Genomic DNA, 16545 nt, shown 5'->3' on the forward strand with positions numbered 1-16545 from the left:
GAATGTTCAAAGTGAGGGTTTGACACCCCCAAAATCCCTTTCCAACCAGTGGGAATGGGTTACCCAGTGCTCTGTGGAGGGTTTGGAGATCACACCTCATGTATGTATTTCACCAGTGAAGGGTGCCAGTGTTTATACATCCACTGATTCTGTTATTTCAGATTCATATCCACTGGATGTTACATTTTGATAACCCAATTTTGGGCATCTTAACAGATGAGTTTATCAATTATCTTTAAGCTCACACTGAAGTCCCACTGATGTTAAAGTGGCTTTAGTGTTTCCCTAGATTGGGGCCCAAATTTCATTAACGTACTCTGGCATCCTTCATGACTGTGTCCTTCTGAACTCTGAGGTCATTTATTTGTAACAGTGGACGAAGCTGAGGTTTAGTCAAATGATTTAGCAACACCCACATGCAAATGAAGTCGGAAACTGACTGATGAAGGAGAGCAGGCGACCCTCACCGAATAGCTGTCAGCAGAGGACGGGTTACTGCTTTGCAGCCCACCAGGTTGTTGTGGAGAATGAAAATGATCTGTCTGGGGGTCTTGTTCTTTTTGGCAGCTTTCTCAGGTGAGTGGATGAACCTACAGGTATCTGGTTAGGACAGCTGGGCTAGGACAGGAAAGATAGTTTTAAAGCTAAGATGTAGGAGGTTGATTCAGGAATTCTGGATTCTAAATCCTATAGGTTTGAACAAATCACGCCGGATGGAATTTTAAAGCCATAAAGAGGATGTTGATACCCAATTTTCATTATTTTTAATGGGAACTAGGTGTCAAAATCCCTTGGACAGCTTGAAAAATCTCAGGCTGAGTTTGTGCCTCAGTTTCCCATCTGTAAAATGGGGATAATTATACTTCCTAGCAGTGTGGCATGGATAAATTCGTTATTACATACAAGCTGATCAGATAGTGTCATGAGAAGGGCAACAGAAGGAAAAGAATGGTATTAACTGTGTTTTTGCTGTTTATTTACAAGCGTCAGCTCCCAGATCCAGCTGACCCAGTCTGGGGCAGAAATCAAGAAGCCTGGAGAGTCTGTGAAGCTGACATGTAAAATCGCCGGCTACACTTTTACCAGCTACGACATTGAGTGGTTACGGCAGGTGCCTGGGAAAGGACTGAAGTGAATAGGACGTAGCAATCCCAACAATGGAGGCTCCCACTATGCCCAGGCCTTCCAGGGGCGATTCACCATCACCAGGGACACCTCCATAAGCACGGCCTATCTGCAGCTGGGCAGTCTGAGAACCGAGGACTCAGGCACGTATTACTGTGCTTGGGACACAGTGACACAAACCACATCTACAACCATTCAGAAAACCCTCAGTGAGGGACTCCAGGTCTCTTGCTAACACTGGAGTGTTTAGTCACTCCAGAGAGCACTTGCCCATGTGAACAGACTGAGGGTAATTTCCCCAAAATTTCTTGGGCTCCCAACTCACTTACACCTCATGGTAAGTACATTATTTCTGCCTCCTAAGTCACTTTTCAAAGTATGAATTAGGCTCCTATGACAGAGCAATCTGTCACAGCAGCAAAACTGTCCTCGTAAATGCCCTAAGCACCAGGCTATGGGGTATTTTGAGGAGGGGTCTTTCAATCTATCCCATTCAAACTGTTCCACCGTGACTAAGTTAATACCCATTAGGCCTGAAAGAGAACAGGGGTCTCTGGAACCTCAAATCCCTGTTCCCACATCAGGCAGGGGGGAGGGGAGGGAATAGAACTGGCTCTACCACATCCCAGGCAAGTTCTCTAACCGCTATGCTAACAGTTAAGGGAAGCACCACCAACTCCTTCTCTGCACAACTGGTTTTGGGGAATGGGGGGAGGGGGGGATTAAGTAACAGCTGAGGCACCTAACTGCAGCAGAGGGCTGTGAATCCCAACTGCAGTTGCGCACCTAACTCCCTTTAACAGGTTGGAGACAGGCCAGTCCTTGCTTAGCGACAGCCCCCCAACCGGAAACAAACTACACACCACACATACAGGCCATAGAGCCTCAACCTGGTTCATTCCGGGTCCCTCTAGGACCCTCTTCACTTCACCGTGCTGGGATAAATTCATGGAGGTTCAGTCCATGAATGGCTATTAGCCGGGATGGGTAAGGAATGGTGTCCCTAGCCCAGGATTTCTCAAACAGGGGTCACGGCTTGTGTAGGGAAAGCCCCACAGAAGGTCCCTGAGCGCTCAGCTTTTTGCACTAGAACCCACCAACTGTCTTTGTGTGTTTGCTTTGTTTTCGGTTTCTTTGTCTGGTTAGTTGAATAATTGTTCATCTATGGTGACTTTTCTGGCCCAAGGAGCATTTTCCTAGCAGAAAAAAAAAATCCTGGGTTAAACGATTTAGAGGTTAAATAACCTCTCCAAAATATTCATTTTCTGCTTTTAATAATAATACAAAAAGGGGAGAGAGAAAGAGAGGGGGGCTGCAGCGTCCGCTTCTCCCGTCCACCACCAGGGGGCAGCAATGGTGCAATGAGCAAACAGCCCAGCCTGGGGGAAAAGACGGAAAAGGGGCACTGGAGGTTAGAAAACATCATTTCTACCTCTGCACCTACAGAAATCGCTCGTTTGCACATAGGATCTGCAGGTGCCCTTTGACTCCCCCTCACTCCGGTTTCAACTTCAGTGCTGAGTCCGTTCAGTTCCTGGGCAGTGGCTGGAGCGGGTCTCCAGGGCGGAGCACACAGGAAAGAGTTCACACTACACCGATTCAGCGAACGGGCGATTCATTGTCTCCGGAGACCAGAGGTGAAAGTAAGCCAGTATGCCCCGGTACGCCTTGGTACTGGCAAGCAGCAGAGACGAGTTATATGGGCTCATGGCTCCAGCAATATTGAGGGCTCAGGGGTCCAGCTCCACCAATGTTTGGGGTGGATCTCCCCCCCGCTCCAACCTGCTGCCCCCCTGCACCTCCCCTGAGTGTCCCACGCCCTCCCCTTGCTGCCCCCACTCACCTCCGCCAGCCCTGGAGCAGAGCATCCCTGCATCTCCCCTGCACCTCCCGGCATCAACTGCCACCACAGCGTCCTAGTGCCCCCCCTCCGGGCTTGCCAGAGCAGGCTGACCCTTACCCTGCCTTTCCCCCTCAGACACTTCCCTTTTCCAATGGGACCCTCCACCAGTAAAGCCCCCCCTCCCACCTGCCTGCAGTCACCCCTCCTACCCCATGCTGGACAAGGGGCAGCCCCATCCCCCACCCCCAGTAAGGCTACAGTGAGGAGCAGCAGCAGGGGAGGAGGCGCACATGTGATGGCATCCCCCCCCCGGCACCCACCACAGGGGAGACGAGGGGGATTCCTGGACCTGAGAGGGGCCCTAGGAGCACGTGCAGTGACAGTGGAGGGGGTTGAGTGTGGTGCAGGGGGGAGAAGGGGATCCTCCCCCAGAGCTCGCTGCTGGCGGCAGGGAGAGGGCTGGAGGGAGTCCTCCTCTCTGGCTCCAGTCCCAGGGCAGCGTGCCTGCACCCCAAACTTATCCCCACCCCAGAGCCCACACCCCTAGCCAGAGCTTTCACCCCCCACCACACCCTCAACCCTCTACCCTAGCCCTGTCCTCTCCAACACCCCAAACATCTTATTGCCAGCCCCAGCCAGAGCCCTTATCCCTCCGCACCCTGACGCTCTGCCTCAGCCCTGAGCCCCCCCCCCCACACCCCAAACCCCTCATCCCCAGCCTCACCCCACAGCCCTCATCCCTGCACTCAGGGGCGGCTCTAGCTTTTTTGCTGCCCCAAGCATGGCAGGCAGGCGGCCTTTGGCAGCATGCCTGCGGGAGGTCCCTGGTCCTGTGCATTCGGCAGCATGCCTGCGGGAGGTCCCTGGTCCCGTGGATTTGGCAGCATGCCTGCGGGAGGTCCCTGGTCCCATGGATTCGGCAGCATGCCTGAGGGAGGTCCCTGGTCCCGTGCATTCGGCAGCATGCCTGAGGGAGGTCCCTGGTCCCGTGCATTCGGCAGCATGCCTGCGGGAGGTCCCTGGTCCCGTGGATTTGGCAGCATGCCTGTGGGAGGTCCCTGGTCCCGTGCATTCAGCAGCATGCCTGCGGGAGGTCCCTGGTCCTGTGGATTCGGCAGCATGCCTGCGGGAGGTCCCTGGTCCTGTGGATTCGGCAGCATGCCTGAGGGAGGTCCCTGGTCCCATGGATTCGGCAGCATGCCTGTGGGAGGTCCCTGGTCCCATGGATTCGGCAGCATGCCTGCGGGAGGTCCGTCGGTCCCATGGCTTTGGTGTACCCACCGCCGAATTGTCGCTCAATCCGCGGGATTGGCAGACCTCCCGCAGGCAAGCTGCCAGAGGCTGCCTGACTGCCGCCCTTGCAGGGACTGGCAGGGCGCCCCCCGTGGCTTGCCGCCCCAGGCACGCACTTGGAGCGCTCGTGCCTGGTGTCGCTGCTGCCTGCACCCCCTCCCTTTGCACCCCCTCCCATCCACAACCTCCCTCCCAGAGCCTGCACCTCCTGCACCTCAATCCCCTGCCCCAGCCCATGGCCTGCACCCCAGCCCATGGCCTGCACCCCAGACCTCCCCCACCCAAACTCCCTCCCAGAGCTTTGGGCAGGTGGGGTGGAGTTTGGGGGGGGGCAGAGTTTGGGCAGGGGCGGGTTCTGGGCACCACCAAAATTAATACAAACCTGCCAACCCTGCCGGCAAGAGCCAGCGCACCGTACCGGGGTGACCCGGCTTCCCCAAGTGTTAGATGAAAAGATAAAACAGTCTTGCTTGAAGGTTGCAATGTAACATTACGTTATTTCTTAGAATTCAGACGCAGATGATGCAAGAACACAAACATTGAGGGACAAAGCAGGCTCCTCCCACAACAGAGGGGCATAACTCTATGGTGGCAGGCTGCAGAATGACTCATCATAACCTGAGCATATATTTCCATACAAACGTCCCCGTCTGCAAGCAGGACCAGAAAAAAACCCCTTACACTCAGAGTGATAGCTTGTAATTTTAACACAGCTTTCAACACACCACACTCTGGCTAAGGATGAATTAGTTTGTGACAAAGTTTCTGGCCTATAGGCAATATGTGGCTGATCTAGGAAAAGAAGTGAAGAGTTGTGACTCTCACACCTATGTCTTAACCACAAGACACCCAACCCTTGCTGGATAACCCATTGAGCATGTATTTCTGTCCTGCCTGCTGTATTGTGGCAGAAGATGACAATTAGAGCTCAGTGAACAACTGATTTTTCATTTTTCTGGCAGTTCTGGAAAATAAAAGCCATAAAAGTCATTCACATTTGGTTTTCCTAGCCCAATGACTACTCATTGTCATTCACGATGAGAATGTATAGTCATTGGACCAGAAAACAAGTCCAAGCATGACTCTGTAGTCTGGTAGTTAAGAAGCACACTTTGTCTGTAGGAGATCGAAGTTCAACTCCCTGTTTCAAGGACTGTTTAATTATTTCTACCAAATGGAACCACTTTACCAGGACACAGAGAGAGAGAGAGAGATTCTGCGGAGAGTATACTATAGGCCCGTGCACTTGTTTCCAGTGTGGGAGACTGAAGACTTCTCCCACATCAGGCAGGGGGATATTGAAGATATTGAACATGGGTCTTACACACACACACTCTCTCTCTCTCTCTCTCTTAAATATTATAAAGGGACGGGTTGGTGCCCAGGATCTAAGTCTTGAAAGATTTTGATTGATTTTTGATGAAAATATTCAGCTAATTTGAGTTAAATGAATTAATGAATCAGAGCTTCATGCTTTCATCCAGACCACATCACAGGATCCATTATCTACAACCACGCACTAAGATACAACCACATTTGCTCCGATCCCTCAGACAGAGACAAACACCGACAAGATCTCTATCAAGCATTCTTAAAACGACAATACCCACCTACTGAAGTGAAGAAACAAATTGACAGAACCAGAAGGGTACCCAGAAGTCACCTCCTACAGGACAGGTCCACAAAGAAAGTAACAGAACACCACTAGCTGTCACCTTCAGCCCCCAACTAAAACCTCTCCAGCGTGTCATCAAGGATCTACAACCTATCCTGAAGGATGATCCCTCACTCTCACAGACCTTGGGAGACAGACCAGTCCTCGCTTATAGACAGCCCGACAACCTGAAGCTAATACTCACCAGCAACCGCACACCATACAACATAAACACTAACCCAGGAACCTATCCTTGCAACAAACCCTGTTGCCAAATCTGTCCACATATCTATTCAAGGGACATAATCATAGAACATAACCACATCAGTCACACCATCAGGGGCTCGTTCATCTGCACATCTACCAATGTGATATATGCCATCATGTGCCAGCAGTGCCCCTCTTCCATGTACATTGGCCAAACCGGACAGTCTCTATGCAAAAGAATAAATGAACACAAATCTGACATCAAGAATTGTAACATTCAAAAACCAGTAGGAGAGCACTTCAATCCCCTGGGCACTCAATAACAGACTTAAAAGTGGCCATTCTTCAACCAAAAAAAATCAAAAACAGACTTTGCAGAACTGGAATTAATTTGCAAACTGGACAGCATCAAATTAGGCCTGAATAAAGACTGGGAGTGGATGGGTCACTACAAAAAGTAATTTTTCCCTCTGCTGATACTCACACCTTCTTGTCAACTATTGGAAATGGGCGACATCCACCTTGATTGTATTGAACTCATTAGCACTAATAAAGTAATCAACTGTTGAGAATAGGCCACTTCCACCTTAATTGAATTGGCCTCATTAACACTGACCCCCCACTTGGTTAGGTAACTCCCAACTTTTCATTATATATATATATATATACTGCTTATTGTACTTCTGCTTCATGCATCTGATGAAGTGGGTTTTAGCTCACGAAAGCTTATGCCCAAATAAATGTGTTAGTGTCTAAGGTGTCACAAGGACCCAGCATTGTTTTTGCTGATACAGACTAACATGGCTACCACTCTGAAAATTGACAGCAGAGGATCCTAATCAGTGAAGAACGAGTGTCATTCTCTTCAGTGGGGGTGGAAGAGACCCAGAACCACCCAAAAGATGTTAAGCTCCTTGCAGAATTTGGGCACTAGTGTTCATGTACGGATGAATGTATGGATGCATGAAGCAGAGTGCTTTACTGAAGTGTGTGTCTGGAAAAAAACATTGTTCATATAGAATGTCTCTTACAGTATCAAGTTTTGTATAAAGAAATGTGTATTAAATGTATGAAAGATGAATGCTGAAAAAGTACCAGAGAAACAGAAAGAAAGAAAGGTCAATGAGGGGTAACCCTGTTCTCAAGGACTCAAATGAGCCATGTCTAACAAACTATATCAATTCATTTCTATTTTACAATATTCTAAAATTTGTCCTTTAAGGTTCTATGCCTGAATTTGAAAGCAACTAGTTTAAGAATAGCTTTTCTCAGGGCCTCATTGACCTCTTTGTTTCTCAGGCTGTAGATGACAGGATTGATCATGGGAGTCAGGACTGTGTAGAAGACAGAGAATAGTTTGTGTAGGACCTTGTGACTGTTGGCTGTTGGAACCATATAGACAGTAATCAGTGCCCCATAGTAAACAATAACCACAATGAGGTGAGAGGAGCAGGTGGAAAAGGCCTTTTTCCTCCCTGTGGTGGACGGGATTCTCAGGATGGTGGCGATGATACAAATGTAGGATGTCAGGACCAGTAGACAGGGCACAAGTGTCCCTATGGCAGTGATAGTAAATGTTTCCAGCTGAAGAGTCTGGGTGTCACCACAGGACAGCTTAATCATGGGTGATAGATCACAAAAGAAATGATCAATTTCTTTGGAATTACAGAAAGTTAATTGGAACAAGAAAATATTTACTATAGTGCAACCCACAAACCTACTTATCCAAGACCCTGCGACTAGCTGGCAACAAACCCTGCCATTCATCAGAGCAGCATAACGGAGTAGTTTGCATATTGCTAAATACCGATCGTAAGACATTGCGGTGAGCAGCACACATTCTGTAGATGACATGACACCAAATAAGGTTAATTGCACACAAAGCAGCTCTTAACAGAAATGGTTCTGTCCCCAGTCAGGAGACTGGCCAGCAGCCTGGGTAGGATGGTGGAGGTTTAGCTGATCTCCAGGCAGGACAAGTTCCCCAGGAAGAAGTACATGGGGGTGTGAAGGTGGTGATCAGTCACAACTAGTGCAATGATGAGGATGTTCCCTGCCACAGTTACAACATAGATCACTAGAAACACGAGGAAGAGGAGGGGCTGCAGTTCAGGGACATTCCCAAATCCTAAGAGAATGAATTCCACGATGGGTGTTTGGTTTCTTGCTTCTCCTTTTTCCATGAGTATCTAGAAAAAGGAAATAATTAAGTATTGATGGAGTGCACACAGTCAGGTTGTGCTGTCGATTACATTAGGTGAAACCAAGAGCGGGTAACCTCGTACCCCGGCATCGCTCTACTGGAAAAGTTAAGTTGTCAATAAACAGAGGAAGACTCATATAATTAAGAGGTTGAGCTTCCAGTATAGGTGAACCAAGAGCATGGAACCCTATTGAATTACGGAAATGTCCCTTCTACCGCCCTGAATCTCTCTTGAACTTTAAAGAAAGACTGTTAGGCTGGGATTTAGAAATATCTTTATCCTATCAGTGTCATAGCAACAAATCTAGAAGACAGAACAAAAAATCAAAAGATTGGAAACAAAAAATATGTGAAGTTCAACCACGGATACATCTGCCCAGTAGCTGGGAGGTGTAATTCCCAGCTTGGGTAGATGTACATGCACTTGCTTGGATCAAGCTAGCAGGATAAAACTAGTGAGAACACGACAGCACGTACAGTGGCTTGCGATGGGCACCTGTGTATGTACCTAGGATCTCAGATGGGATTGTGCTCGGGCAGCTAGTCTGTGCTGCCGAGGCTCCACTGCTATTTTTAGCACAATAGCTCAGAAGCTCAGTCAAAGATAGAGTGTGTACGTTTGCCCTACACGTTTCTTGATGTATCAGACCTTCTGATCTCTTCATCCACTGCCTTCCGTTGCACCCATATAAACTGTGTCTATATCAGGGGTGGCAATGGTACATTGAAAGAAAAATGGAAATCCAGAGAAGTGCTCACATGCACACACACACACACACACACACACACACACAAGAGAGACTATTTTGTTTCAATTTTATTATTAGCAATAAAACTCACGTGGTAAAAAAAATACACACTCAAGGAGCCAATAAACTAGATACATTCGTGGAGGACAGGTTCCAATAATGTCTGTTAACCAGGATGGGAAGGGATGGTGTCTCTAGCCTCTGTTTCCTAGACCTGAGAATGGGTGACAGAGGACGTGGAGACTGTTCATTGATTCGTCGAAGACGAGTCTTAAAGCTGTTTTACTGCATAATGGCAATGTTTTGCCGTCAATTCCAGTTGGTCATGCAGTCCATATGAAGGAAACTTATGACAACATGAAACAACTTTTGAGGTGCATAAACTATGACCAACATCAGTGGCAGCTTTGTGGTGATTTGAAGGTTGTTGCTCTCTTGCTTGGTCTGCAGACTGGATACACAAAGTACTGCTGTTTTCTCTGCGAATGGGATAGTCGTGCAAGAGATTCCCACTACATCAAGAAAGATTGGCCACTCCGACAGTCATTGGAGCCTGGGAGGAAAAGTGTTCAGCATCCACCACTTGTTGAATCAAGGAAGATTTTGTTACCACCCTTACACATCAAGCTGGGTCTGATGAAGAACTTTGTCAAGGCCATTGACAAAACACAAGCGGCTTTCAAGTACCTCCGTGGAAAATTTCCAAGGTTAAGTGAAGCTAAGATAAAGGAAGGTGTCTTTGTTGGTCCTCAGATTCGTGAACTTCTTCGAGATGATGCATTTGACCATGCACTGCGTGACAAGGAAAATACGGCACGGAAAGCCTTCCAGTTAGTGGCAATAAATTTTCTCGGAAACAACAAGGCAGACAACTACAGGTTGTTGGTTGAAAAGCTCCTCAAGGCATACAAAAGTCTTGGTTGCAACATGTCACTAAAGATACATTTTTTGCACTCTCATCTAGATTTTTTTCCACCGAACTGCAGATTAATGAGCGACGAGCACGGCGAGCGATTTCACCAGGACTTTGCAACAATGGAGAAATGCTATCGGGGCAAATGGAGCCCATCAATGCTTGCAGACTATTGCTGGACAGTAACAAGAGATGCTCTATTTATATGCATCCGAAGAAGTGGGCTGTAGTCCACGAAAGCTTATGCTCTAATAAATTTGTTAGTCTCTAAGGTGCCACAAGTACTCCTGTTCTTCTTTTTGCGGATACAGACTAACACGGCTGTTACTCTGAAATCTATTTAATGAATACAAGAGACAAGCCAAGAAGCGCCGAGTAGACACTGAATAGGACTAAACTATGTACATAATAGTTTTTTGCCTTTTGTTTCACAATACATTTTATTTATATAACCCTTTTGTTGATTTTTAAAGTGTAACATAAACAGGACAGGTGAAATATTATCATGGAAAGCAACCATAAACACACGAAAAGACCTAGGTTTACAATTTATGATTAAAACTCTACTATCTACACAATATACATAGACATAAAATGTAAAAACTTAAATATCTTAGAAACAGTAGCCAATCAGTTGTTTTAATTGTCACATTTGAATTCAGCACATCAAAATACATAATAAATAGAACATTTTATCTCTGAAGCAGACAACTTCTCAAAAATTGTAGACCAGTGTTAGCGGGTTCAAATGGTCCCTTCTGAGCTAAATATAATATGAAGCTATTAACTCGAAAGTGACTAACTACAAGTTGCTACTTTCCCTTCCAGGTTACTCTTAGGACTCCCTGAGTGCAAAGTTCTTCATCGCATAAAACCCAAACCTGCCTCGTCCCTTTGTGCTTCCATTTCCTCCTCCCTCACTGCCCCTGTTTGTGTGTATCCGCTACCGAATGCCCAGTGAACTAACATAATTTCACACCGTGTAGAGGTCAAGCATAGGGGTTTATTATGTACAGCGCTGACGGAGTGTCACCTGGCTTATTAGGCTCAGAGACACTGTCAATCAGTTGATTACAATGGAATATATGGATTTTCCATGGATGGGGGAAAGTGACCGGGGAGGCAGTTCTACAACCCCTGATAGGTTTTGCAGCAAGACAAGATAGCACAGTAGCCAATGGTTAAAAGGTTACATAATGTCTCCGCCCATGGTCTCAAGTTAACAAGTTAACATTTAATTAATACTTTGATAAATGTATTAGTATGAAATATATATATGTTGAATTCTGATTTGGGATCCATAGAATGAAGCAACTCCTCTGATTGTCCAACAGATACATTCCTAGGGGTTAAAGCAAAGAAACAGTGAAAGTATATAGCAATAAAGATTGTCTCCTTTGTGTCTTAAGGCAGGCACTGGTCCCTGGGAAAGGGAGGTGGGAGGAGGCCATATCTTATACTAACATGTTCCAACCTCTCATAAACTCAGGATTGGAGATGTGGGAAGAACATCTCCCTACAAAAGAAACTAACACAACAGACACAGGGCTTCTGTGTTCAATTTGCAACTCTGAATAAGACACAATTATTCAGTTATTGCTCCAACATCTGGCAATTTTGCTGACCAGGCTTATCTTAGCAAATGCAAGGTTATCTTTTGGTTTTTCTGCTTTTTTCTGAGCTAATCACCATTCACTAGGCCTCTGGTCTCTTGACCAAACTCTGGACTTTGGGCCTGGAAAAGAGCTGGCACAATTCATATACCAAGTTATTCTCTAAGCTGCACATGGATTTTAACCCTTCATCTCTCCACACCTGCACCACTTTCCCCGTCGGATATATCTGCAGTGTGAGTGATTAACTAATCCATACTACACAGAGGAATCACCTTCCCCTTTGCTCATCCCCCCTGACAGCTCATTTCTATTGACTGCTTCTATGCACTGGTTATGTTTCTCGGAGATGCCCAATGCATTTCTCAGCAGCCACTGTTGGAGGTTGGGATTCACACAGCCAGTTAACCTCTTTCCTAAGACACATTGCACTCAAGGGAAAGGGCGTCAAGGGGACCTCCCCATCCCATCCCAGACCTCATGGAGATCTGTCCACTCCACCAGCCAATTCTCCCAACCTACACGGCTCCCTGTCACCTTATACCCGCTGGGTGCAACCCGCATGCAAATCCCTCCTCACAGGGTTGCTGGTTAAATACCAACCCCTGGTTCTAGGAGCCTCAGTCTCTCCCCAGACACAGAACTGCCCGGTCCTGCCTGCTGGGGAGTTTCCCCCATTGCATGAAAATGAGAATGAAATCTCTGTTGCTTTTCCTTTCTCTGTTCTCTGTCCCATCCTGTAAGTGTCTATGGGGCAGTGGGGGGCGGGGTCTGGTAACAGATCTGTGGAGTCTCTCTGGGCTAATGCTTTTCTTGCTTTCTTTCCCTTTTCCCAGGTGTCCTCTCCCAGGTGCAGCTGGTCCAGTCTGGCCCGGGGACGGCAAAGCCCAGAGAGACCCTCACCCTGACCTGCACTGTCTCCGGGTTCTCCATCACTACTCGGTATTACACCTGGAACTGGATCCGGCAGCCCCCCGGGAAAGGGCTGGAGTGGATGGGGTATGTGTACCCGTATAGTAGCGGGGATACAGGCTATGCTCCGTCTCTCAAGGCCGAATCACCGTCTCTGCAGACACCGCCAAGAACCAGTTCTCCCTGCAGCTCTGCTCGCTGACAGCTGCAGACTCCGCCACCTATTACTGCGCCAGGAGAGACACCGTGACACGGAGCAGAGCGGGACTGGCACAAAAAGGGGAAGCGGTTTCTAAATAGCCCAGGGAGGCCACAGTCAGAGGGATAGTGGAGCCCTGCAGAGAAAGAGACACACACGGTGAACTCACTATGAAAAACATACATCCAAATAGTTGGGATTTTTTTTTTAACTCTGTAGAATTTAGCCGGTTTCTCTGGACATGCCTTGCCTTTGAGCTGCCACAGAAATCATGGGAAACTAGGGTGACCAGACAGCAAGTGTGAAAAAGCCCCAAATATCGGGACTGTCCCCATAAAATCGGGACATCTGGTCACCCTATGGGAAACTCACTGATAAAACTCAGGTGTTTCCTTCCTTCCGAATGGCTATTGGAGCAGGCAGGGAAAGATTCACGGAATTAAGAGTTACAAAATAATGGCACCGTGTGTCTGTGTCCCAGTGTGTGTCAGATGCGCACCGGGAAGGTCGCGGTCTTTGCCTTTGGAAGAGAGTGACGGGTGTGTGCGCACACTCACAGAGAGGGAGGGAGGGAGGGAGAACAACTCTGATTTTCTCCATTAGGAGGCAGTAGTCCGACACACCCATACACACAGAGCGAGAGAGAGACAGACAGAGAGAGAGAGAGAGAGAAGTTTATGGAGGGCAGGTCTATCAATGGCTACTAGCCAAGGTGGGCAGGGATGCGACCCCATGCTCTGGGTGTCCTTAGACCTCTGACTGCCAGAAACTGGGACTGGATAAGGGGGGATGGATCACTCAGTGTTTGCCTGCTCTGTTCATTCCCTTTGAAGCACCTGGCATTGGCCCCTGTCCGCAGACAGGACACTGGGCTAGATGCACCTTTGGTCTGACCCAATGTGGCCGCTCTTACGTTCTCATGGGGAGAACCTCACACTGATCTGTGATGTGTCGGATTCCCCTTTAGGAGCAGATTTTTAACATTATTTAATGCTCTAACTACCAAAAAAGGGAGCAGACGATTCTATGCAGTTCAACGAGACCAGTTTTAGATGGAGCGTTAGATCCTGGCTGTGACGCACACACTCACATGAACAACAACTCATACACAGTGATACCCCTGCACGCGAGCACGCACACACACATACACACACACACACACACACACTCTCTGTTATAGACTCCCCCAAAGTGAGTAGAATATGAACACAATACATAAAATGTTTTATTAAACAAAACCGACTTTAGGTAATTTCTCTCTGCCGTATGCCCTACCAGAGCAACGTCTGCCTAATGTCCCACAATAAACTGTCCCAAAATTCTGTTGTGATACACAAATTCAGTGAAAATGTGGGTCGGCATGATCTGAAGTGCCACGGGAATTATGTGAAAGAGAAATAAAATAATGTAACGGCACAGCAGACATGGAAAGATGAAAAGTTTAGTGAATCTCCATCACATCCCAGCGTGCTAAAGATGTGTTTCTGTTGACTCCACCAGACAATACTCCTTACCTAGACTTCTCCCTGTCGACTTATATCCGCTGGGTGCAACCCGCATGCAAATCCCTCCCTAGGGGGTTGCTGTTTAAATACAAACCCCTGATTCTATGAGCTTCAGTCTCTCCCCAGACAAAGAACTGCCCGGTCCTGCCCACTGGGGAGTTTCCCTCACTGCGTGAAAACGAGAATGAAATCTCTGTTGCTTTTCCTTTCCCTGTTCTCCGCCCCCACCTGTAAGTGTCTATGGGGCAGTGGGGGAATCAGGGACTGAACCATAGATTTGTTCGGTGGTAATACTTTCCGCACTTTGTTTCCTTTCTCCAGGTGTCCTGTCTCAGGTGCAGCTAGTCCAGTCGGGCCTGGGAACGGTGAAGCCCGGAGAGACCCTCACCCTGACCTGCGCTGTCTCCGGGTTCTCAGTTAGTAGCAGCGGCTACGCTTGGAACTGGATCCGGCAGCCCCCCGGGAAAGGGCTGGAGTGGATGGGGTATGTGTACATGTATAGTGGCGGGGGCACAAGCTACGCTCCGTCTCTCCAAGGCCGAATCACCATCTCTGGAGACACCGCCAAGAACCAGTTCTCCCTGCAGCTCCGCTCGCTGACAGCTGCAGACACCGCCACCTATTACTGTGCCAGAGACACAGTGACACAGAGCAAAGCGGGACTGGTACAAAAAGGGGAAGCTGGCTCTAAGCAGCCGAGTGAGGCCAGAGAAGCAGGGATAGCTGAGCCCTCAGAGATAAAGACACACACAGTAGATTGACTATGAACAACCCCCATACTAATAGATATCGGTTAAAAATGCCTCCAGCTGCCACCCACTTTCTCTGGACACCATTTACTTTTCCGCTGCCACGGGAAGCTTTGCAAACTTACTGAGAAATGTGTCAGTTGTTACATTACGTTTATTATAGCAACAGGTAGAGACAGATTCATGGCAAAACAGTTACACAAAAATCACTCGGGACCCCTGGGTCTGTCTGCCTGTGTGTGTGAGAGTCTCATTCTGTCCAGTAGGGGGCAGCAGTTCTTCCTCCCCGCCACCACCAAGCGTTTCTTCTATAGGCAAGCACCTAAACTGAGGTGCTGCATTTCCCCCCCGTGTGGTCCCACACCAGTTCTCCCGCGGTTCTGCTCCCACGTGTTACTGTGCTGGTGACAGAGAGTAAAGCAGGGCAGGGGGAGGCTAATACAATAATTCCTGTTCAGAGTCGCAGCTCATAATATACTGCGTGATCAGCCGCCTTCTGTTCCTAACCCTTATCCCCAGCAGGGACAGTTCTAGATTTTTTGCTGCCCCAAGCAAAAAAAATGTTGGCTGCCCCCCATCTCAGCCCTGGGTTCTCATCCCCCCCCACCAGTGCCCTTCTCCACCTGCACCCCCTGCTGCCCCAGCCCTGGGTTTCCCCCCACCAGTGCTGACTCCGCCGATTGCCCCTCACCTCCAGCCAGTCCGGTGCTGGCAGGGTCAGGGTAAGCAGCAGGGGGTCCCAGCCTCCAGGACCGGCTGGGACCCAGGAGGGCAGAGCTGGGAGACTGCCCGGCAGAGCTCTGAGGAGCCGGGCCAGGGTAGCCCCAGAGGAAGCAGAGCCCCAGAGAGCGGGATGCGGGCCCCGCATGGCAGCGCCCCACCTCTATGGCCCCACTGCTGCTTCTGGCCACCCAGCCGCCATCCCTGGGTGGCACGTGCTTGGTTTGCTGGTGCCTAGAGCCGGCCCTGATCCCCAGCCTGGAGAGCGGGGCTGGATCCATGATTTCACCCAGAAATTGGGGGTGCCCAATTTACCGGGGCTGTTGAAAATGGCACAAACCATAGTCAGAAGCCCACGGAATGATGGGAGAGAAAAATCTGCATCATGTGACAGTGAGCCCACACCCATGATGCACTGCAGTCTGTGATCCATTCCCTGTTCCCACAGTTCCTAGCAGCAGCAGGGGGTGAGTTGCACAGTGGGATAGCTACCCATGGTGCACTGCTCTCTCTGTCAGTGCTAGAGAACCAGCTGTGGACCTGCTCTGCCGACACAGGGAGCGGCGTGTGAACGTACACAAGCAATGCAATTATTGCGGTTTATAATCATCAGCTGTAACTTGCTTCAACTTAACTCTATAGTGTAGACGCAGCCTTAGGGAAAGCAGATTCAACAGGGATGTTTGGGCCTCTCTGGTGCTGTAATTTACCATTTCCATTGTAGCCTGCAGGGAACAAGACACTGGCCACGTCTCTCTCGAGGTGGTGGGGCCTACAAACAAAATCATTCCATCCCCCTCTATTGTGCATCTCCCTTCAGGGCTGCTGCAGCCCCAGCTCTCAGGCTGAGACACCCCAGA

General features: G+C 48.7%; 1 pseudogene and 1 gene segment (V, D, J or C); one reads left to right on the forward strand and one right to left on the reverse strand.

Annotated features, from left to right (window-relative positions):
• Nucleotides 1–7310: 7310 nt before the first annotated feature.
• LOC135975392 (olfactory receptor 9G19-like) lies at nucleotides 7311–8305 on the reverse strand (annotated as a pseudogene).
• Nucleotides 8306–11949: 3644 nt separating this feature from the next.
• On the forward strand, nucleotides 11950–16256 carry LOC135975420 (immunoglobulin heavy variable 4-61-like). The segment is given in 4 exon segments: nucleotides 11950–11977; nucleotides 12437–12611; nucleotides 14719–14881; nucleotides 16134–16256. Coding segments are annotated over 4 exon segments (489 nt in total).
• Nucleotides 16257–16545: the final 289 nt, after the last annotated feature.

Source organism: Chrysemys picta, chromosome 13, assembly GCF_011386835.1.
Source record: "Chrysemys picta bellii isolate R12L10 chromosome 13, ASM1138683v2, whole genome shotgun sequence".
NCBI lineage: Eukaryota > Metazoa > Chordata > Testudines > Emydidae > Chrysemys > Chrysemys picta.